At 35.3% G+C, this 25,370-nt stretch overlaps 1 protein-coding gene across 2 annotated transcripts in view; it reads right to left on the bottom strand.

Moving 5' to 3' along the window:
• The window catches only part of Heatr5b (HEAT repeat containing 5B), a 95,135-nt gene that overhangs the window by 33,142 nt on the left and 36,623 nt on the right, over positions 1 to 25,370 (bottom strand). For both annotated transcript variants that reach the window (XM_063229724.1, XM_063229720.1), the window contains exons 19-27: positions 24,885 to 25,044; positions 23,835 to 24,024; positions 22,578 to 22,747; positions 18,845 to 18,989; positions 18,052 to 18,291; positions 17,191 to 17,442; positions 8,627 to 8,808; positions 7,489 to 7,557; positions 2,785 to 2,964 (exon numbers count right to left, since the gene is read on the bottom strand). In XM_063229724.1, coding sequence (XP_063085794.1) covers positions 2,785 to 2,964; positions 7,489 to 7,557; positions 8,627 to 8,808; positions 17,191 to 17,442; positions 18,052 to 18,291; positions 18,845 to 18,989; positions 22,578 to 22,747; positions 23,835 to 24,024; positions 24,885 to 25,044 — 1,588 coding nt within the window. The remainder of the gene's footprint in view (positions 1 to 2,784; positions 2,965 to 7,488; positions 7,558 to 8,626; positions 8,809 to 17,190; positions 17,443 to 18,051; positions 18,292 to 18,844; positions 18,990 to 22,577; positions 22,748 to 23,834; positions 24,025 to 24,884; positions 25,045 to 25,370) is intronic.

Genomic DNA, 25,370 nt, shown 5'->3' with positions numbered 1-25,370 from the left:
GATGCTGCGTCTGGGTAGAATGTGGATGAAGGCAAAAGGAAACATAGAGTGCTGAGTTCTAAACAGTCTCCACACATGCAAGCTGAACATCTCTCATCCTCCGTATTTCAATTTAAATGTCACTTTCTCCTAGAAGCCTCCTTTGAGACTCCAGCCTACCTCAAGAGACTCTGTGCTGCGTTTCAAAAGACTGTTATGTCTCTTGAAATAATACTTCTTACATTTTGTTGACCAACTGGTTTAGAGTTTACCTTGCCTAGAATGTGTAGCACATTGGCTGTGTTCACTGCATTTGTAGCTACTAACCTGGCATAGAGCCAAAGCTCAAAAACACTTTGATGAATAAATCAGTGGGAGGGGGCTGGGGATTTAGCTCAGCGGCATAAGCGCCTGCCTTGCAAGCAGGCAGTCGTGAGTTCAATCCCTGGTACCGATAAAAAGGAAAAAGACCAAAAAAAAATAATAATAAATAAATAAATAAATCAGTGGGAGGTAATCTCAGATTACAGGAAAACTTTAAAGTAATATTTTAAATAACAAATAATATTATGTGTATTTGTGTAACATGGTAGTTACTGCACAAAGTCCTTTACATTGATTATCTCAATTATCTGACACCATAATACTATGAAATGTGTATAATACCTCAAGGGTTGAGATAACAAGCTTTAAAAGGCAATGTTATACAGTTAAGAGAGCAGTTTGCCAATTCACGTAAATATAAAGATTTGAAGTAAACAATCTGAGGAGTTAGAAAACATGCTCATTTTTTCTTTTTTTTTCCCTTCTTTTTCTTTGATCTGTGTATATCTTTTTGAGACACTGTTCACTATGTAGCTCAGGCCGGCTGTGAACTCACTTTGTAGCCCACAGTGGCCCCGAGCTTGTAGCAATCCTCCTGCCTCAGCCTTTCAAGTGCTGGCATTGCAGGCATGCACCACCAGGCACAGCTACATGCTCTATTTTATAAGTGAAAAAGTAAAAGCAAAGATAGGTTTTCAGCAGAGACATCTGGGAAACATGGGACATCTGAGGAAAAGGAAGTAAGCAGGGAAAAGAATTCCTAGACAACAGTAAAGGGTGAGCTTCAGGTGCAAATTACTGATGTAGTACTGAATTACATCCAAAATATGAAAATACTTCCAAATAAAATGTAAATTATTGAGTTAAATGATGTGCTCATCTAACCTTTAAAGCACCTAATTAACTTCCATTCAGTGCCAAGCATAATACTTGGGTACTGCTATACAACATTACCTTAGATGATCGTATTTCTCTTTTGTAATAAGAAAGCTGAGGTTCTGAAGAGATGGACTCACTTGACCAAGTCAAACAAATAGTTAATTGTGCAGCCAGAACTTATCCTAGGGCCTCTGACTCCATATTTAATGCTTTTTATATAAAACTGTGCCAAGGTTTCTAACAGTAAGGAATCAAGCACATTATGCCAGTGAACAGACAATTACATGAAAAAATATCTTAAATATTCAACAAAACACATGACAGTCTCTGCACTTGGAGAAATTAATTAAGTTTGTAGAATTAAGGACAATTTTGAGTTACACAATAAATCAGCTACAATTTAATTTCAAGACAAGAAAAGGAGATAAAAGGAAATTTTAAAAATTTTATTAATTTCAAAGTGAGATAATAAAAGTAGTTATATCTTTTTCTTATTCTACTTTCTACATAAAATTGGAAACTTACATTAATTTGAAAGTCTAAAATTTTACCAGTAAGAATGATTATTTTATCAATATTAGCAAAATGTACAATTTTACTTGCTTAAACTCAAAATGGCAGAATAATACAATAGAGATACCCCTCCAAGACAGTCTATTTGAAACAGTTTGATCTGCAGTCTAAAAATCAGAAAGAAAACCAATTTCAATATCTTTTTTGGGGGAGGAGGCTATCAGAGATGGAACTCAGGACCTTGTGCCTGCCAGGCAGGTGCTTATACCACTGAGCTATATCTCAGACCCTTAATTTCCATGCTATCTTATTGAGCTCTTCATTTTCTCTCTTTTTCTTTTCTTTCTTTTTGTGAAAGAAAAATAACCTTACCCTTGTACCTCCCTAAATCACAGAGGTTCTTTATCTGCACTATATCTCCTTTGTTGCTATAAACTTTGAATCAGCAAATGCCTATTCAGTGGTCACAGCTTGCTGATACCACAAAACTAGAGAGTGAGAATGAGTGGGGCTGGTGAACGAGGGAATCAAGTCATCTGAAGTTCTGGAACACAGATGGTGATAATTCAAAAGCAGCTTCAAAAGGAATGTTAAAAAGTGAATTTAAAACTATCTTACTATATTTACAGTGGGTGGTGGGGAGAAAGACAGAATGAATGCACTGGGAATGAGAGATAAAGCCAGCTATTAAAGACAACAAATACACAGACGTGCAGGTGGCAAGTTTCTTGAAATTTATCCAGAGTAAAAGATTCTTAGCATAAAATATTTTCTGCTCTTTATATTGTTGTGTTTTCTTTGCTCTCTCAATATTAAATAAGGAGAACCTTCAGGCTGGGGATGTAGCTCAGTGGCACAAGCACCTGCCTGAGAAGTGTAAAGTCCAGAGTTTGATTCCCTGTACCACAAAATAAATAAATAAGGAGAGCCCTTCAATACAGAAGTTTTTTAAAAATTTGATCAACAGATCCTCAAAAAGCACTCCATATCAAAAGTCAGCTTTTAAAAAGCAAAACATTTTTTACCAATAGGGGTAGAACATTTTCTGATGGAGAGAAAAAGGGTTCAACAACAATAGGCTATGGTTACCTCTGCCCATGCTTTGAGAACAGCCAGTTTCTCCATGGTTGTGGCGCTCTCTCGGTACAGTTGACTGGAAGATCCTTTTCCAGCTTGAACTTTGTCCAGAGAAGAAACAAGCAAATTGTGTACTCGGCGGAGATCATTGAGGTCACTGACAACTCCACTTCCAATCCACGTACTGCACACCTACACAATTAAAATTTTAAAATGTCTGTGTGTAAAAAAGTTACCATTAGCCAGGCAAGGTGGTGCATCCCTGTAATCCCAGCACTTAGGAGGCTGAGACAGTATCACAGCAGTTAGAGGCCAGCCTGCACTACAAAGTGAGTTCTACGGTCAGCCTGAACAGAAGAACGGTGAGACTCTGTCTCAAAAAGACCAAAAACAAAACAAACACCAGTTACAATCAAGAGAATGTAATAAACTGATTCTGTTTCTTAAGGGAAACTCACAAAACTAAGGAACAACAACAAAAAAGATTAATGCTATGCTTTAGTTTTTGTAATAAGTCAACAGCAAATATAGATTTTATTGTATTTGTATGTAAAAACAATATTTACTTATCATGTCTCTACCATCTAACAAAAAATTTTAACAGAAATGATTTTCTATCCAAAGTAACTGTCACGAATAATTCTATAATTCAATGTAATTTCTGCTTACCCTGGACAGTGTTATGCTATATATTATGAAAGAGTTGAAAAGGAAAAGTATCAAATTCTTCCCCTAAAGTAAGAAAATACAAATTGAATGAACATGTGGGAACATTACACCATGTGATACTACCCTTAAAAACAGACAACAAAGCAATCAATTCTAACAGAAAAAAATGGGAATGTTTACGTATCAGGAAGGTTTGTGTTTATAGACAAGAGACTTACATGAGGAAGAAACACCAATTAGGAAAGCTAATTGAAATCAGAGATGATAGAATTTAAACGTCATGTAAAATGAATTCACTTATTTTGCAGACAATTCCGAGTTTCCATGGCTTCAGGGCAGGGGCATGTTACTACTAGAACTGTGCTTTAGGAAAATCACTGCAGTACTGCATAGACAATAAACAATGTACTTAATTGTTACAATATTACAATATAGTACTATGTAACAAGATAAAACAGATCTGCAAATGGAATGGAATGAAAAAGGAGAGCCATCAGACAGAAATTTGGAGGAGAAATTGCAATATATGGAAACTAATTAGATATTTTTAGTGGGTAGGGGAAGAAAGTTGGAAAAAGAACAATCAAAAATTATTCTGATTTTCAATTTTTGATTATCAAAGTTTCTAATTTAGCCAGGCATGATAGTGCACGCCTGCAATGCCAGCACTGCAGAGGCTAAGCAGGACTGCCATGAGTTCCAGAGCATCTTGGACTACACAGGGAATTTGAGGCCAGCCTGAGCTACATAGTATGACCACATCTCAAAATAAATTTCTAATTTGCATGAATGGAAAGAAAATGACACATTGTTTAAGAGAGCCAATAGAAGGAAACAAGATAATTTAGTAGAGATGAGATTAGAAAGAATGATTTTGTTTCTGAACATTTTTAAATGCTGAATTCTAAGTACCCCAAGAGACTTGTGAAAAAATTGCTATTCAGAAGTCAGTTGGAAACTGAATGTAGGCCTGAATTCAGGAGAAAGTTTAGAGTAACCACATAAATTTAGAAATATCACCAGAAACTTAAGCTCAGTAGCATAAGTGCCTACCTGGCAAGCATGAGGCTGTGAGTTTGATCCCCAGTACAAAAGAAAAAATTTTTTAAGAAATTTCTACACATTGGTAATAAGTAAAGTAATATTTACTAAGTAAATTTCTTTCTTTCTTTTTTTTTTTTTTTTTGGTCTTTTTCCTTTTTATCATTACCGGGGATCGAATCATGACTGCCTGCTTGCAAGGCAGGTGCTTATGCGGCTGAGCTAAATCCCCAGCCCCTAGGTAAATTTCTTAAGGATAGTTTAAAAAAGAAGAAGAAAACCACAGGGAAAACAGTTATACTTAAGGGACAAGCAGAACTAGCACAAAGAAATTAAAAAGAAAACAACTAAAAAGCCAGGCAAGTGTAATGATAATGGAACCAAAAGTAGAATTTCAAGAAGAAAGAATTGGCTTCTCTGATTACACCAACTGCATCAACAGTAATTACAAGCCTTCACTATCTCATCAGAAATCCTTGGGCCAAGTTGTGTTTCATAATTCACTACTACTGGGTAAAGGGTAACACTATCCATGAACCTTCTTAAGGTCTACACCTAGAGAAGCATGTGGCACCATTCCTAACTAACACATAGATACTTCTGCAATAAAACAGTATGAATCACTCTAGAGACTAATACCAAAATCTCATGTAGCTTCATGTCAAAGCCAGTTCAGGTTTTGCTTCCAAAAAAATTGTAAAAAAAAGCTTTTCATTTTTAAAGCATTTGAGATTTACATCATGGCTAACAGACTTGTGATATTATATATTTAAGATTTAAAAGTTAAGAATATTTATATAAATAATTTTTATCATCTTAAAACCTGATTTTCAAAACACTCAAAACTAAATTTAATAAAATAAGGGCTTTTAAAATGGTTATAAATTGAGGAGACACAGCAATTAAGGACAGATAGCAAAATATAATAAATTTAAAGTGAGAAGATATTAAATATGAGAAATAATGTGTAAAATTTGGTAAAAAAACAGTAAAAGTTCAGAGAACTGTAATGACTGCACTACATGTTCTTTGCAAAAATCTAAATTAGTTTCTCTAATTCATAGAACCAATAACTGGGGAATGCAGATAATGAATGCATTATGGATTTGGTTTATGAAGATAAAGTAGCACTAACTCAGCAAAATCATATTCAGAGAAAAGATCTTGGTCCCACATTAAAAGACTGGTGAATGAATGTACATTTATAAATTTTACACTGAAATGAAATAAGGATCCATATATATACATATTAGAATGTATATATATATATATATATATATATATATTCTAAACCTGTTTTAAATGATGTGTGTTTGTGTGTGTGTGTGTGTGTGTGTGTGTGTGTGTGTGTGCGCGTATGCGTTGTTTTTGTCTGGGAGACAGACAAAGACAAATAGTCTGCTGTACCATTTAGGCTGGCTTGACCCCACTATGTAGCCCAGTCTGAGCTTGGACTTGGCAATCATTCTGCTTCAGCCTCTCAAGTGCTGGAATTACACGTGTGTGCCACCACATCTGGCTTTTAAATTACTTTTTTACTAATCCACTGGTTAATGTCCCCGATTGTGTTATATTTGGGGGTTTGCTCTGTAATTTACGAGTTTCTCTGATTTTAAGGACTCAAGGTGCTGTTATTCCTGCAAATAGGCTGTGATACCATGTAAGCCAACTCCTTACTTTCTCTTAAGGATAGGAACTTGCCAATCTCTTTCCTATCTATTTCAAAACTACTAAATCTCCTGCAATAGAAGAGGTCATAATTTAAGTGTGCCACTGGAAAAGAAGAAAGATAAGCAGTTAAAACACAAAAGAAAGAAATTTAAGGCAAATTCAATGACAGAAAATTGTCATATTACTCATTTCAAGGTGGAACTAAAATAGTCTTTGCTTTTTTAATTTTCAGGTTAGTAAGAAGTTTTGTCTCCTTAAAATACTATGCTCTGAAACATCACCATGATATATTTATGTATCACTGTGATTTTGGGGGGTGAGGGTTCATTCTAGACAAGACTTCACTATTAGACCGAGGGTGGCTGTGAACTCTTGATCCTCCTGCCTCAACTTCCTGAGTGCAGCATATCTAGCCCTTAATGGCTTTTTGATGTTTTGCATCAATATCCCAAACCAGATTACCTACTCTAACCCTGTATTTGTACCTCATTCAGAGACCTATCCCTGAGTTCTCTTTTCTCTCTGGTCTGCTGTTGGTGGAAAGTTATTCCTCTGAAGGCCATCATTAGGACAACAGGCTTCAGAAAAGTACCACAAGAGAAAGCAGCAGCAAACTCATTCAGCCAGAGGGAATAGTCATGATTTTGAATGTATTACTGCAGAGAGGAAAACCTTAGCTGTACAGAGGCTGCATGAAGTTTACAGGTGAATTCAAAGCAGAAACGATGCAGCTACAGCCCTATACTCCAAAGAACTGCGAAGCAGACAGCAGTTTCTCTTCTGTTGGTAGGTAAGCAGGTAAACAATCTGGTTTGCTGAAAGATTAGATCTTAATGCATGAATCCTTCAAGATGCGACATACGAAAAAGAGGGTGTAGAACAAGTATTTTGGAAGTATCTCTGAAGATAAAATGAGAGTATGTACTGGGATTAATTTTGCAATATAATTTCTTCATGTGAAATTCTTTTTAGGATAATTTAGTAACTAAAAATTTGAAGAATTTTCATAACCTATGATCAAAATAATGTTTATTAACTAAATTATCATTATTATTCTTTAGATACTAATTATAGATTTGGTTATCTTTTTTATCCCTGTTATAATTTTCATTTTTGGATAAGAACTCTGTATGTCAAAGTTATGTCCTTAGTTATGACAAGGGACATAATTAACAGTTACTATTTCATCTAGAATCAAAACTGAAACTGCCACTACTGTATTCCCAGGACAAAAATAAAAATGAACTGACTTTTCTCTCCTTTATTGCAGTAAAATACTAAGTATGCATGAATTTATAGAAAACAACTATAGAAAAATCTCATTTTTCTTCTTACCTGGCAAGCTTTTGCTATTATATCTGATGGTGTATCTTGTGAGAAAGCTGGTCTTAGAGCAGCTCCCACCTGAAAAAATGAATTAAACACTTGATTTTTAGAGATAAGTAGCAAACATAAAGCCTCTTGTGTTTTGGGGGATGAAAGCATGCAAAACACATCTCTTTTGCTTTGCTCTTTATTATCTTTCCTTTATCTCTTTTTAGTTTTAATAAGCTCAACCATACCATTTTTCTTTGCATTCCAGGTCATAATATCAAAACCCACATATTTATCACAGTGCCAATAATGAAATTAAGCTGAATAATGAGGTTTTGGTTTAGAAAAAACAATTCACACATTAACGTCTTTCATCTTACAAGGAAAACCACACACATGCCATAGGTTCACTATCATTGGTTTAGCACAATGACATGGAAAAGGTATTTTTACTTTACTTGCTATTGTATTTTTTTTTTTTTATCGGTACCCGGGATCAAACTCAGGACCACCTGCTTACAAGGCAGGTGCTTATGCTGCTGAGCTAAATCCCCAGTCCCTTAATGTAGTATTTTTTAACCTTCAAACAACCCTTCATTGCTAGGATTACTGTGCCTCCTCTGATAAATAAGGATATAAAGCTCAGGCAAAACAAGTTTATCTCTGTTTAGAATGAAATAAAATTTCTTCCAAAGAACCCAATTCTTTTAGTAATAATTTTAGCAGCTGTTACTTAGAGTTAACTTATTGTTCAGTATACAAGAAGACACTGCTTTTTATTTCTAAAACTGCTTATCAAGTCTTGGCACATAAAAACAGTGGCAGCAAATCCAGAACACTCCTCTGAATGTTCCTTTTATCTTTTAAATGGTATGGCTAAATATCTAAACACAAGACTGGAAAACGAGGCTGGAATTTCTATTTTAGGCTTACCACTGATATGTTATCACAATTTAAAAAGAGTGACACCAGCCTGACACCATTACTTCTTCTCATGTAGGCTAACTGAAACTATGAAACAGACTATGGAAAATATGCATCCCACATGAAAAAATAAACTACAGTTCCAAATGCATTCCTCCAAGGAGTCTTCACTCCTTAAATGGTCCCTCAAAAGACTGATTTTTAAGTTTCTAAAAAAAAAAATAGAAAATCTCACGTTAGCTTGATACTGCTCCAGAATCACATGACCTGGAAATTCTGGCTCAGGCACAGAGGCAAATTTCTTGATAATGTCTTCGAGAGCCTGGAGCCCAGCCATCCGCAGCTGGTTGCTATGATCAGTTGCAGCCATGAATGCCATACGAATCAGGTCAGAGAGATGAAGTACTAAGAGGTCATCTAAAAATAAAAATAGAAGCAAAAGGGAAAGCTTTTCAAAAAATTAGTGTTATTACATAAGAAATATAAAGTACATTTCTGTTATAAGCACTTATGATCCATGTCTCCAAAAAAAACAAACATTTTTTCAGGAAAACTCCCATTCATGTTGTGTCCAACCTATAGCCTGAGTTTTTTCTTTTCTCAGTATTATAATAAAATTTTTTTAAAGTTGTGCTGTTTATATGTATTAACTACATTATATAATTTATAGTTTATATGTGGCATCCTCAAAAAAAAAGAAGAAAAGGCAGGCTATAGGCTGCAAAAATCTATAAAGAGTCAGCTCTTACACAGTAAAATTAACATAGGTGACTAGAAGATTTACAATGCCATCAGAAGAAAAATGCTTGATTGGCATAACTTTTCCCAAATGAGTTTGTAATTCTTTTAGAACAGGGTTTAGAAGACTTTTACTATAAAGGACCAAGTAGTAAATGTTCTGGGTTTTATGGATAATATCACCTTTATCACAACTTCTCAACTCTGACCTTACAGTAAAAAAGCAGCCATAGACAATATGTACAGAAATAAATATGCTGTTCTCCAATAAAACTTTATTGGATGGGGGCTGGGGATTTAGCTCAGCAGCATAAGTGCCTGCCTTGCAAGCAGGCAGTCGTGAGTTCGATCCCTGGTACCGGTAAAAACAAAAAAGACAAAAAAAAAAAAAAAAAAACTTTATTGGATGGATTCGGACTTTAAGATTTCTGCCTATCCCTAGAAAAATAAAAGTCAGAACAAGACTTTTTAACTTTATTCCAGAACAAAGTCCATTACTATTTAAAGAAATATGGCAGAATTCAGCAGAAATATAAAATTTCCAGTGTCTTCGAACTGGGAATTTAGCTCAGTGGCAAGCACAAGGTCATGAGTTCAATCCCCAATACCGCAAAAAACCCCAAAAAAACAAAAACCAAAAAATTTCCGTGTCTGATATCTAATAAATATTACCAAGAAGGCAAAACTGTAGGGAAACATAACACACACACACACACACACACACACACAGAGAGAGAGAGACAGAGACTGAGTCAATAAGCAGAAACAGGACTGAAAAAATGAAAGCAATAACAGAATTATCAGACAGTCTTTAAAACAGTCACTATGAATAGTTTCCTATGTTCAAAAAAGAAAAGAAGAACATGAACATAATGGAGAAATGAAACTACAAATGAAAAATATATAGATAAGATTAAAAGAGATTAGATACTAAAGATCAGTGAACTTGTAGTAATAACAATCATCTAAAGAATTTATCAGCTTTATGTATATGGCCCAACTTCCCAAAAGGAATTTAATCAGTATGTACTGCTAACATGTACCAATAAAAATTAAATTACAAGGAATTTCTCAAGTTTAAGTACTCTCAAGTTCTGCTGGAAGCTACATAGATTTGCATTGTTATTGTTGTAAGATTACAAGCATGTATCCTGTTTTGTTTTTTTTTTTCAGATGCCTACCTAAAACACCAATTTTAGAAGCCACTATTTTAAAAAAGTGTATCTTTGCTTGGAAGAGGACAGCAAGAGAAGAGCAAACATCTGGCTAGAAGCCTACAATGTTTCCCCAGACAAGAGAGGCAAAAACACCAACAAATTAAAAAAAAATAAATCACAGATCACTGCCAGAATTTCCAAGACAGAAAGAAATGGATTAAAAAGGATCTAGTCATATCATACCAACCTAAAAGTAAGTAAAAAGACTTATTATTCCTCATGTACTCTCTGTGACCTCATTCACAAAGTCTACAATGATCAAACCCTAATTCTCCTTCAAATGCTTTCCCTACCTGTTTTCACTCCTTCCTCAAATTGATGTAGCTTTTATCTAAAATCCAAGAAGATGAACTCCCAAACATGAGAATGGGAAGAAGGATTAGGACGAAGATCAGAAACATGGAAACAATTAGTGGGGAGAGGTTTATTACATTTATGAAGTCGTAATTCCCTATAGCTAAAGTGCAGCAGAGAGGAGGACAAGACCGTAGATAAGGAAGCTACAAAAAGAACCTGGAGAGCACATGCACTGGGTCAACTTTTATATGGACTCTGCCGTGACTGTTCAGAATTAGAATGGGTCCTGTTTTGGTTCCCCAGAAGAAAGCACAACCAACACGGGATTTTATTGGACACTATAAGATCAGGTTACCATCCAGCTACAGCTATGAAGTACTCAAGCGCTCAGTAAGCAAAGACAGAGACATGACAATCCAGCCACACACCGGATCACACTGTGAGCAAACTCCAGATAGGAAGAGCAAGCTCTTCTTTCAAGGATATGTTAACAAGTAAGCCTATGAAGAAAACATAACCAGGGAAAAGGTAGATCCTAAATTCAGAGAAAGTACTAAACTCTGAAAGCAATTTTCTATAAAAACTGGGATAAGATTTAGAAAATTATTTGGTATCAACAGAATGCAAAAAAAATCATGGTTACCACTGAATAAAAATAGAACATCTTAAAGTATGACATGAATATGATATAAGGGGCATGGGAAAAATGCATAAAAGTTACAAGGACACTAATAGGATACCAGCCAACTCAAGATCCACTATGGAAGCAGAAAAGAATAAAACATTATCAATGTGTAAATGGAAAACATAGAAAGATCTCAAATATATCACATAAAAGGACAAAAAGACAAAACAGTGAGAAAACAGTTAAGAAATAAAGCCATTCTAATGATTATGCCCATTCCTTAAAGGTAGCAAACTTATGATTCAGACAATACACATTCTCTTATTCCCTTTCCTTGTGGATAAATCAACATGGCTTAATGATGTCCGCGTGCTAGTCCCTAATATGTGAATTTGTGTCTTTTCATGGAAAAAGGGACTTTCCAGATAAGATTAAGGTCATAGACCCTGACATGGGGATTACATTACAATTGGGCCACTCTTAACCATGTGAGTCCTTAAAAGCAGAGCACCTGGTGAACAGCAAAGAAACAGCCTCTCTGAGATTTGGTGTTCAGATGCTGGAAAACAGCAACATGAGGAAGAGAAGAAAGAGGGAGGTGAGTCACTGGGATCCAGCAAGGATCTGAAGCAGGAATTGAAACCCAAGGGAAAGTGAAGAGAGAGATCTCAACAAAGACGAGGTATCAAGCAGCACTTTCTCCTTGAGCCCAGAGGGAGAGGTAGTTCTAGTGCAGATAAAATGACTATTGGTGACCTCAGAGGCCTCCATATAGAAATGCAAATGTGGAATGCAGCAGTGAACACAGTAAACTGCCGTGTAACAGGTGAGTTATTTAGGTTCAGATATCCCCCAGGAGAGGGCAGTTAGAGAGGGGCCAACTGAGTTTGGAACTCAGTAGCAAGCTGGCTTCATCTGCGGCTCCTGGTATCATGGTGAGGTGGAACCAAATTCAAGTCAGCAAGAGGTTGAGGAGCCGAATACAAGCAGGCTGAAGCCAAGTCCTAGTCAGGAGGACAGACAGAGTGTTACAGGCTGAACAAATCAGGTTCTAGCCTCACAGTCAGAAATCAGCCAGAATTTCAGTGGAACTAAAGATGCAGGCTTGCAGGGATTATCTACCACTCCGCCATACATCTAAAGCTGGCTTTCTGGGACTAATCAGCCTGGCTCCAGACACTGCCATCTTACTTTGTTTACCAGTGACAGTAGACATCGCTTGGAGTGCACAGTTTTTTCTTATTTCCTTTTTTTAATTTCTTTTTTTCTTCGCTTTTGTTTTTGTTTTCCTTAATTGTTTGTTCTTGTTTTTATGAATTGTCAGTGTTGTCTCTAATTTTGTGGTTGTTCTTCTCTGTTCTTGTTTTTTTTTTGTTTTTTAGTACTGGAGATTGAACTCATGAGCTCGCCCTTGCCAAGCAAGCATTTAAACCACTGAGCTAAATTCCCAGCCCCTCTGTTCTTGTTTTTATTTCTTCTTCTCTTTCCCTCCCATCTTCTTCATCAATTTCCCAGTTTGAGTAATCTTCTAACCTTGTGTCTAATCTCTTCCTCTTCTTCTGTTTCTCTATTCTCTTTCCCCTATCCCATTTAAATCTTCTCTTTTGAGGGTATGGTTAATGTATATAATTTTCTAGTTTTAAATTTTGTTATATAACTAAATATAGTTCACATAGCAAATTAATAGTTACCACAGTCTGTCATCTTTTTAGACTGTGTTTCAGGCTATTTTATTACTAATTGAACTACTTTAACCACCATGACATAATAGTTCTAATCAGTTGTTCTTCCTGACATGCCAAGTCTGAGTCTAAGTGTCATAAAAAATGCTACAGGCCAATGCCAAAGAAGTAGGGACTAGGCCAAATAGGTAGCAAATTCTCATTCTCAATAAGTTGAAAAGGTAGAATCTTGAAACAGACTCAAAACTGAAAAGCCAGATATATCTGGAAGCTATCTCTGAAAAGCAGTCACTTTGTAAAGGTTCTAAACACTAGCAATAAAGCTACTTACTAGGAGCAATTTACAATGATGACCTAGGAGTTAAAAAAAAAAAAAAAGAAAGAAAAGAAAATGAAAAGACACTTAAGCAAAATACAGAAAATTCCAGCTTACCAGAGGAAAACAAACCCAGGAGACAGGAGGTGGAACAATTTGAAAGAACCCACCTCAATTCTCTGTAGTGATAACAGTGGAAGTAACAAAGCAGATGAATGAAGCTCTAGAAAAAAATAAAATCAGAAATAATTTTTCAGATGACCATGCAGAGGGTGACCATAATGAAAGACAATACAAGCAGCAGAATGAGCCATTGTGAGAACAGACTATCAGATCTAGAAAACAGGATAGCAATCATGAAAACAAATATTTTTTAAAAATAGCAAGTGACTACAAAAATAAAATCAATCCAGCAGCTGCTATATGATGCAAAGAAGAAATAAGATTAGTCGGTGTCAATGAAAAGGCAGAAGATACTACAAACAACATAAAAAATTTGTTCACAGAAGCAATGGCAGAAAACTTTGAAAGCAGGGAAAAAGAATGTGACGTACATATTTAAAGTGAGGTATACAGAATTCCAATTAGTCATGATGAAAATAAAACTATACCAAACATGTAATAGTTGAAATTCCAGAAATTCACATGAACAGAATATTAAAAGCTGTTAGAGAAAAAAACAAATCACTTTAAAGCCTATCAGAATCACAGCAGACTTCTTATAGAAACCCTCAAGTCAAGGAAAGGTTAAAGTATTTTGAGTCCTAAAAGAAAACAATCTCGAACCAAGATTCATGTACCCACAAAATAATCTTTCAAAATTGATGGCAAAATAAGATACTTCCATGACAAAAAGCACCTGAAGAAATTCATGACCATGAAACTAGCACTCCAAAATGATTTGAGGGCAATTCTAGAAAGTTAACAAGGACTAAAACTCCATGAGAACCCCCAACAGAATAAATCCACCAGGCAAGGCAAGCAATTAAATGGGAGGAGGGGAAGAACCAACAAGGAAAATAACATGACAAGGTAAGTCAATAAATATCAGTTATAACCATCAATGTAAATGGTCTAAACTCACTGATTAAACGAAACAGACTGGCAAAATGGATCAAGAAGCAAGATCCAACAATATGCTGCATATAAGAAACACATTTAATTAAAAAAGAAATTCACAGACTGAAAGTCAAAGGATAGAAAATAATATTCCATGTGACAGAATCCAGAAAAAAGCAGAGGTAGCTGTTCTATTTGTAGACAAAGTAGATTTCAAGCAAGTCTGATGAAAAGAGACGAAGAAAGTCACTATATCCTTGTAAATGGAAAAAAATCCCAGAGGAAAACATAACAACCATAAATATATATGCACCAAATACCAGGGCATCTAACAATGTAAAACAAATTAATATTAACATACCTGAAAAATCAAAATAAGCCCAACTATGACTGCAATGGGTCCCTCACTATTGTACTATCAGAAATACACAGATAAACTAAACAAAAAATCAACAAAAAACTAAACTTTTGAACTAATGGCCTTAGTAGATGCCTACTAAGTAGTACATGCCTTAGTAAATGTGGGATGTTCCACTACAACATCAAAACACACGTTTATCAGCTGCACATGAGACATTTTACAAAACATATCATATACTAGTTCATAGAACATGCCTAAGTAAATGCGGTTACTGAAATAATCCCATGCATACTATGAGACTTTAGTGTATAAAATTTGAAATCAACGGAAAAGAAACCACAACAGCTTCAAAAACACATGAAAATCAAGTAACACCCTCCTGAACAGCCCATGGGTCACAGATGAAATTAAAGAAGAAATTAGACAAATACATGATAATGCCAATAAAACATACCAGAACTTACGGGATACAATGAAAACAGTCCTACAAGGGAAATTTATAGCAGTGAATTCCAGTATCATAAAAACAGAGCAAGTCAAATAAACCTAGTGATGAAATTCAAGCTTCTAGAAAAAAGACGAGCAAGTCAAGCCTAAAACTTGTATGACAGAGGAAATTCTAAAGATCAGAACAGAAATTATTGCAATACAGACTATAATACAATCAATGAATCAAAAAGCTGGTTAGTTGTAAGATTATATAAAATTGACAAAACCTTAGCTGATCTTTTATAAAAAAGAAATCCATGCACTTAGAAATAATAAGGGTGAAGTCATTTAAGAAAGAAAATTAACTGCCCATAAAAACTCCAGACATAAACAGCGCAATTGACAACTTGATTCTAGCCCAGTCACACTTTGGACGTCTCACCTAAAGTGCTATAGGAAAATAAACTTGTGTCATTTTGAATGGAAATATGTGGTCACTTGTTACAGCAATAGAAAGACTGATAAAGCCAGTGTCCTCTACCCAAAAAACCTTTCTCTGCCTTCTTTTCCCCCAATTTCATGCCAGCTATGGTTGCATGTATCTGTCATCCCAGCCCTCAGAAGGCTAAATCAAGAGGTTTGCCACAAGTTTAAGGTTAGTCTGGGTTACAGTGAGTTCCAGGTCAGCCTGAACTACATAGCATGACTTTGTCTCAAAGGAAGAAAAAAATCAAGCTTCAAAATAACCTCTTCTCTAGTGTCTTCCATGGCTCCTTAGGAAAGGAATGCAATCATTTTTTGGTACTGGTGATTGAACTCACAACCTCAGGCTTGCCAGGCAGGTATGTACACCACTGAACTAAATCCCGGCCAGGAATGCCATTTTTTAAATGCTTCCAAAATACTGTACCACTATTGAGACATACTGTAATTATTCAACTCATAAGTCTGCCTATTTCCTAGACTAGAAGTTGTTCCAGGGTATATATAGATTATATTCTTTCTTTTATATCCACAATATATAGCAAAGGACTCAGTAAGTATTTGCTAAATGATGACTATGGAAAAAGACACTGTATTCATGACATACTGTGCTTTGCTAGTACCCTTTATTCAGAGTCACATTTTGAATGCTGTATACTAGTTTACTTGCTATTTTTAAAATTGATTTATAAGTTCTGCTACTTTTTATGTACAATAAAATAACAGGAATGGCATTTTGAATTCGTAAGACTTCAGTTTTGCCAATACATATATAATTTGTCTTCAGGGTGATGGAGATGACTAGACAAGGAATCTCTCGCTTAGATTACTCTCTCAGGTTCCGTGGGTCTCCTTAACTGTAAAACGAAGGTCTTTATTGTATTGAATGACTTCTTTTGTAAGTTTCGTAATATGTAATGCAGAGGGTATGTGGTATAAAAAGTTTAAAAGATGAAAAGTAATAACTGGTTTCAGTAATAAATGACTTTTGAGCCAGGGATTTTGCTCAGTGGCATAAGTGGCAAGCGTGAGGCTGTGAGTTCGATCCCCAGTACAAATAAATAAATAAAATAAAAATAAATGACTTTCATTTTTTCAAAATATCTAATAGGATTTCTGAAATGTGAGAGTTTGCTATTTGTCATGGCATTCATGAATTTTCAATCTCAATGGCTGAAAACTGCAGAAATTCATTTAATTTATATACCTTACATTTTTATCATTACTTTTACAAAAAAACTATCAAAAGTAAGACAATGTACTAAGAAATGTAAGTTATTGCCGTTAGTCTTATGGCAAATAATATATATGTGTGTGTGTATGTATAATATATACATATATATATATATATATATATATATATATAGTACACACACACACACAGATCTTTTTCTCTATTTACAAATATCTTTGGGTTACCTTCAACTTTTCTTCCAAATACAAATGGATAGTATGTAAAGGGAACAGAAATTAAGGTAAAAGACAAGGTGATTTATAATAAACTAGAACATACTAAAGCATAGTACACAGCATTAAAATATCTAAAATCTATAAAAATATTTTGGAGTAAAGAAGTACTGATTTAAATGTACTTTTAGGGTTTCGTAGTTTAGCAGAACGTGCCATGGCCAGATCAAAGTGAGCCTGGTCTGCATTCTCACACAAATTGATGATTCGGCACAGGCAGTCAGCAGCAAACACTCGAGTGGCCCAGCGAGGCGCCACAAAAGGCTTGGACTTATCTTCCTCGCCTAGTGTGGTAAACATGGTGTCATCATCCATTTCATCTTTCTTTTCAGATTCTTCATCTTTTCCACTACTTAAAGGAGTCGCAGTACTCATATCTACAATAAAAATTGGAAAAATTATAGATCTCACAGTAAAATTATGCTTTAGAAATAGCACTAATTCTCACTCTATAGAAAGAGAGAAATGGCAAGATTTTCTTTAAAACAATCAAAAATCATAAATTATTTTCATGTAAATTACATTTACCTATTCCAATAGTTTTACATATTATATTGTACTACAGAGTAGCCTGGGATTTTTAGACATGAAAATATAGTTTAAACTTTCAAAAAATTTTGAAATACATTTTCCAAAATATATAGGAAGCTTACTGGTTTATTATATAATTTAATCTTAATATTTTATAGGGATTTACTATATAAAGATGAAAAATTATCAGTACTTTTAAATGTAAAATTAAATTTATATAAATGCATATTTCCATCTATACATCAAAAGTAAAACAGTTGCCAGGTGTGGGGGTGCACACCTGTAATCCCAGCACTTGGGAAGCTGAGGCAGAGGGATTATTAGGAGTTAGAGGCCAGCCTGGGTTACATAAGTGAGTTCAAGGCCAGCCTGCACTACATAGCAAGACCCTGTCACAAACAAACAAACAAATGAAGTAAAACAGTTTTCATTATTTTAAGAACATAAATACATACCGCTAGATGCTGCCAGGACATCCTTACAAAGCATTAGCCAATGAGAAAGTTTTTCTACTGCCAGTGATGAGAGCATATGGCCCAATGTGTCATGAATATCAGAACATAATTTTCTATCTGTCTCACGATCTAGCATTCCAAAAAGAAGTCCCTCAAGACCAGTTTCTGTTATGTTAACACCTTGATGCCGGCAATGAATATCACTTCGAGAGCTGACCCCAGGTGCAAAAGGACTGACATCTGAAAAGTAATTTTTACAAACACATTTCAATTGAATTTTGTTGTATGTTACAGATAAGTAAGTAAGTAAAAGATAGGTCTTTCAAATGAATGCATAATAGCAACAAAATCAGCTACCTATACATATAATTAATTATGATCAGCTGGATGTGCTGGCAGGCAGGAGGATCAGTGGGAGTTTGAGGCTAGCTTGGGCTACAAAGTGAGTTCAAGGCCAATGTGGACTACTTAGTGAGACCCTGTCTCAGAAAAAAAAAAAAAGAAAGAAAGAAATGAAACGAAATAAAACAAAACTATCATCTGTAGGTTATGTATCTTTAGGATTAGAATTTAATCTGAGTATAACGATAAAATCCCAGTTTTAAAAATGATTATCCTGAGATATTCAAAATGTGAAAGAGGGACCGTGGGTTTAGCTCAGTGGCATGTGCCTCCATGGCAAGTGAGAGGCCACAAGTTTGATCGCCAGTACCAAAAAAAAAAAAAAAAAAATCCTGTTCAAAATGTGAAAGTATTTAAACCAAAAGGAATATTGACCAATGAAAGAACTTACTGCCACCACTGCTCTCTTTGTCCCCTGCATTTTTTGCCAGGCTCATGGCATATTCACATACTTCAGCTGCTTCTCGTTGTGCAAGCTGTCGGAGACATGCTACTGCGGCTTGTCGAAGTAACAAGTGGGAGCTACATAAATGAACCTGTAAAGCATAACAATTCCAAGCAACTTTTAAGCATTAAGTCTTTAATCTTGAATATCTAATGATATGAAAGCTTTACTTGGGCTCCTCATCTACCTTGGTTGTTTAAAATATAACCAATAATGGAATTTTAGCAAAATAATACCAGTAAGATAAAAAAAAACTTTTATAGGCAAAGAAACTATGCCAAGATCCATGCACTAAGATTCATATCACATTTCACATTTAGCTAAAAATACAAAAGAATCTTTTGTACCTCTTATTTTACATATGGCCCTACTGAAGTCTGTCATCTAAATTTTTTAAGTGCATGGAAACAAATACATGAATGAAGAGTTAAGCAGTAGAGCATGTGGTAAGAAGTTAAAGTAAAAAGGAGAGTGTATATTAAAATGATAAAACAAAATGAAGCAAACATAAACATCTGAAAATTATAAAATGGGAACTTTTCTTATAAAATCTTTATTTTTTTCATCTGACATGTCCCTGAAAGAATCAATACGGTACATTCTAAAAGTCAAAGTAAAACTTAAAAAACCGTGTAGTAAAAATAGTTAACTCAAGGGCTGGGGATTTAGCTCAGCAGCATAAGCACCTGCCTTGCAAGCAGGCAGTCATGAGTTCGACCCCTGGTACCGATACAAAGGAAAAGGACAAAAAAAAAAAAAAAAGTTTAACTCAGGCTGAGTCGGGTATGGTGGCACCTGCCTGTAATCTCAGCACTTGGAAGGCTGAAGCAGGAGGATGACCATGAATTCAGTGCCAGCCTGGGCTTCATAAGTGAGTTCAGGATCAACCTGAACTACACAGTGAGATTCTGTCTCAAAACACAAATTCAGGCTCAATGCCAGGCTGCATTTGAATCTTGCCACTGTTTACTTGTCCCTATGTGCCCTCGGTATGTGACATCCTCTCTGTACACTGATGTGCTCAAATGTAAAATGAGAACAGCAATTCCTCACAGGAATATAGTAAAAATATGGTGATTGCTCAATAAATATTAGGTATTATCACAATTATTATAAAGTTCACTCATCAAGAAAACATTACAGCCACGTTTTGCCTTTCAAGCCATGAAGTAATACAGTTTACAAAGAACTCCAGCCATAATGACGGGAGTAGAGGAAAACATCACCCTTTCACAGTGCTAACGTATTTTTACACTGTTAATATAATACTTGTAACTCAAGAAATAACTGCATAGAAATCACAGATCACAAAGCTTATGCCGAATTAGGAAAAATAAAATATAACTGAAATGAGAAAACCTGATGGATTTTTATCAATCTTACAATTATTTTTATTCCTCAAATTAACATTTAAAAATTCTTTTCAAATACCATAAAATGAAAAAACCTTAAGCTAACTATCCAGCTTCATCTTATACCCTGCTATATATTTCTCCCTTCTCTCTCATCCTCAATCACATTGATTAGTTGGTTCCTTAAATGTATCACACTCCTCATTTGGAGTCCTTTTACACGTTTCCCCCTCAGACTAAATATAAATGTTGTCTACTCCAATTCCACACTGTTCTGCAAACTAACTCCTGTTAATACTGCAAGTCAGGTGCCAGGGATTCAGTTCAGCAGCATAAGCACCTGCCTGGCAAGTGCAAGGTCATGAGTTTGATCCCTGGTACCAAAAGAAAAAAAAAATACTGTAAGTTATACCCTAAATAGCATTCTGTCAGGAAAATCATTTTTGAATGCCTGGATCATCGTGAGCCCTACGTTACGTGCTGTCTTATACTTTTCTGTAGCTTTTTCTGGCTCCTATATCATTTGTAAATAGCTCTTCTTGTCCATTTTCCTTGAAAACTAAACACTTCGTTATGACAGAGACTTGCTCTTACCTCATTCACAAACATTCCTCCAGTACTGTGCATGGTACCTGACATCTAACAGCTTACCTGTAAATGTCTGTTGAATAAACTGGTGATTTCAAATGACAGCAAAAGATTGTTAGAAGTTATGGGTCAAAGTTAAAGAAATAAAATACTGGGTTATTTCACTTTTGAATACTCCCTACTCACTCAGAGTAGCTATCTGCCATGTCTCTCTTCCCTCTTTCCCCCACCTGAAATAAATCATCTTTTATTTTAAACTCTGCTTCTTGGGGCTGGGGATTTAGCTCAGTGGCATAAGAACCTGCCTTGCAAGCAGGCAGTCGTGAGTTTGATCCCTGGTACCGATTAAAAAAAAAAAAAAAACTCTGCTTCTTTAGTTCTTTACTGATGCTGGGTTTAATATTGACGGAAGCTGCATGTCCCAGCATGGCATAGCATACGTTACTTTAACTGGTACATTGATTGATTAAGTAGGGAAAACTTTGTCTAATTTTTTTTATTGGGCTGAGTGTTTAGGATCCCAGAGCCCTTCTCTGACAGCAGAGCAGCAGTGCCCACTCACCAAATGCAACTTCTGTGAGGACTCAAAGAACAAACATCAAAAAGGCAGTCTTGGATAGTTAGGGTGGATGACTGCTGAAGCTGAAACTCTAGAATTCACAATGCAAAACAGTTGTATTTTTTTGTTTTGGTCCAATTTGATCTTTTAAGAAAGAAATGCATTGGGTCCTAAATAAGTCACACTTTATTCTCACAAATGGCTAGGGGGAAGAGCAACTCAGCTCCAGCTGCAATGCAGGAAAACGAATGTCAGAGCACCCCCTAGTGGACACTGATACTAACCCCAAAATGTGTATTTGTAAAATGGATTCTTTTTGATAAAATCTACTTCCTGTCTAGAAAATATAAATGCCTATTAATGAGTCACGGACTCCAACTGCCAGTTAAAAGAGAATTAGTGTTAGCAGCCATTCTTTTTAAAATTATCTATCAGCAGCCATTCTTAAGACTTGGAGGGCAGGTTTCCCTGGGATAGTCTGGCCTGACCCCTAGCTACGCTCTGGAGAGAATGTCAAGCCCGTACTGCTTCAGTTTCCTTTCTGGTTATCCTCCACTGCTGAGGAGAACACTTTCATTTTGCTGATCTTTTATTCCAACCTTGTCCTGTCACCCTGTACTTTCCTCTTTTTTGGAGGCATGTTTCTGCTAAAGATTAAGAGAGGAAGGAAGCCTAAAAGGTTTTAGTTAGCCTTCCTCTAATTTCTAACAACTGAAACTCTCAAGTTAAGCCCATAAGAAAATACACACTTCTCTATAAAAGTGCTGAAGCAGCTAGTCAGACTCCAGGAGCTTACATGGAACAAGGAACTCAATAAAAAGAGCCGCACACAAGAAATCCATGAGTATTTCGCTTTTAAATTCTCCCTTCTCAACCAGATCAGCTGTCTTCCAAGTCTCTCTTCCCACTTTCTCGTTAAATCTTTTTATTTAAGAAAAGGAAATTCTGAGAAGGAAAGACTGCATGTGACATATTCTCAGCCAAGAAATAAATGGTTCAGCATTTTTAAAAGACAAAAAAAAAGTGAGTAAAACAGTCATAAAATGACTGTTGAAGGTGAAACTTTAGAATTCACAATGCGTAACTCTTTTATGTTTTGTTTTGGTCCAATCAGATATTTTAAGAAAGAAATGTGGTCGGTCCCAAAGTGAATTAATGAAGGAAACACCTTTATACTTACACAAAGGCTAGGAACAAGACTAGAGAGATTGACATGTCGAGGTGCAAACATGTGAAGTTGTTGAAGGCAAGATATAGCAGCTGCCTGAACAAGAGAATCTGAATGGTCCTGGGTGATAGCACAACCCACCAAACAAGACGAACGGATTGTAGAAATTGTTGCTCCATTCCCTAGTAGAAAAAAATATGGGTAAAATACAATGATTTTATTGGTATCACAAAAACATTGCTAAAAATGATTATCTTCCATATAACTCCTCCTTGTAATTGTTATTTGTTTCGAAAACAAAAACTCTGTAGAAATGATTTAAAAATACAACTATCTTTGGGTAGCAATAATGCATCACTCTTACGTTTAACTCTATTTATACTTACAACCTTTTGCAGCCATCATTGTTTTATTTCAAGTGCCAGAGGCTGCTCATTCTCTGGTTCTCTGCTCAACCAACACTACCCTTTATTATATAATATAATAATTTTAAAACCTATTTTCCTAGAAGTAATGACTATTTTTACAAAGATAATTAGGGAAAGCATATGATAATGTTGTATGTTATCTATATGATAATTTAATTGCCAAATATGAGACTGAAATTTTTTTTACTGAAGAACAATTTTACACAACACCGAAGAATCATGAGTGCATGCGTGCCTGTGTGTGTGTGTGTGTGTGCCTCTGTGTATGTGCCTCTGTGTATGTGTGTGTGTGTGTGTGTGTGTGTGTGTGTGTGTGTGTGTCTTTGGAAAATTTTGTATCCTCTTTCAACCTGTTTCATCTGTAAAATGAAGATACTATCTATAGCATCTCTGAATTGTTGTAAGAATTAAATGAGATAAACAAATAAAAAATGATTCACTGAAAGTATTTATTAAATGACAGAGAGGAAAAGTGCTAATACATGGATACATTCACAGTAATTCACTGACTTAAGTGTTTAATGAATTGTTTTGGGATGGTAAGAACATAAGCACTAAATGTTATTCACAAGTTGAGCAACCCTATACAGCTTATTTCTTATGAGCTCACTTCCTCAAAGAAAAATAAGATAGTCTTATCTATTTTATGGTGATGGTTTTTCACACTGTGTACTTGTTCATCAGAGTTAAAAGTCCACATTCAAAAGTCCACTCCAGGGCAAAACAACTTCATTTTTACCTTTATTTTCATGAGACTCAAGAAAAAAATCATTAGAAAATGTTTTTCTCTGCTTAAAACTTCAAAAAATACTGTCATTTTCTTTAAGATAAATTTACTCACCTTGCAGTTCAGGGCCAACAGTAGTTATTATAGCTCCCAAGCATCTACCCAAACACTGATGAACTTCTGTATGTGAAGGTGGAACTGTCAACAGCAAGGTAAGAACTAAAGATAATGTTGGTTCTACATATCCACGATACATTGGCCCACTAGAATCCACTATCAAAGCAAGAGAATGAAGAGACCAGGTCTAGAATAAAACAGAACTTTATTTTAGTTGTGAGAAATAATTGAGAGCATATTGAAATGTTACATGCATATACTCATTGTTTTTAGGCATATCACAGTGAATTGGAAAATCAAGATCGCCAGCTATTTGCACAAATGCTCTGGATCCTATCCCTTATACATATTTATGTATATATAAAATATTCAAGAAACAAAAAAATCCCAAAATTCAAGGAGTAAACTTGCAGAATCAATCAGTACTCTATTAGGTCAGAGCAGTGGTGGAAAACCTATGGCATCTGTGCCACAGCTGGCTGTTTACACAACTCTAAATGATTTGCCATCACTGTAGCAAAAGAAGAGAGGAAGAACCAAAATTAGAGAAAACAAAAACAAAAAATCAATCTAATAAAAAATAGTGTGCAAAAGGAAAAACAAGTAATAAATAATAAACTACGTTTCAAAGAGTGTACATGAAGGGTTGAATTTTCAGAATAAGGCAGACTTCACATTGAAAAATTCTTGTTATATACTTCAACATCTGAGACTTGTAAAACAAAATAATGGGGAGAGAACATATTGTGATATATCTTTCCTAACTTACCAGAGGTATCATTATTTAATAGAGTAAATAATCTCCCTAAAAATACTACTTTAAAATTTGTAATTAAAAAACATTAATCTGGGTATGATGGTGTACACCTGTAATCTCAGCACTCTGGGAGACTACGGTAGAAGGAGCATAAGCTTGAGCCCTTCCTGGGCAACTTAGTGACTTCTGGAAACCCTCCCTTAAAAATGAAGGTTGGGCTTATAGTTCAGTGTGAAAGCCTCAGGTTCAATCACCAGTATCAGACAAAAGAAAAAAAACTACTACTATACCTGAACTTCAGGGGATGTTCCATCTTGTGCAAGAGCTAATAAGATGCTGACACTGGTCTTCAGATGTTGTCCTGAGCCTATACCACCAACATAACGATGCAAACAACCAAGGGCCAATGAATGACCAGTCCTAGATACAACATCTCGAGCTGATTTCAACCTGAAAAAAAGGCTGCTTCAGGGCCTGATTTCTCTATTTTCCTCTAGTAATAACAAGCTCATAAGTCACACAAAAAAGGAAAAATATTCTAGAATTCAGAAAATATAATAATCACAACACTTCTTTTTCCATTCCCTAACAAGAGTTTCAACTTAAAACTTATAGTTGGCTAATAGCTATAATCCATTATGCTACATAATAAAAAATAAAGTAAAAGTTTATTAAAGTCACATATTTCACATAAAATAGTTGAATAAAATCTATTGTAATTTTAGAAAACTCTAAAACCCTCATGGTTTAAAAACTAAAACCTATTCTTTGGGGGC

This window comes from Cavia porcellus, unplaced genomic scaffold, assembly GCF_034190915.1.
Source record: "Cavia porcellus strain 051 isolate PalLab524CR breed Dunkin Hartley unplaced genomic scaffold, mCavPor4.1 scaffold_1, whole genome shotgun sequence".
In the NCBI taxonomy this organism is placed as follows: Eukaryota; Metazoa; Chordata; class Mammalia; order Rodentia; family Caviidae; genus Cavia; species Cavia porcellus.
This window is presented reverse-complemented; position numbering and strand designations above follow the sequence as displayed.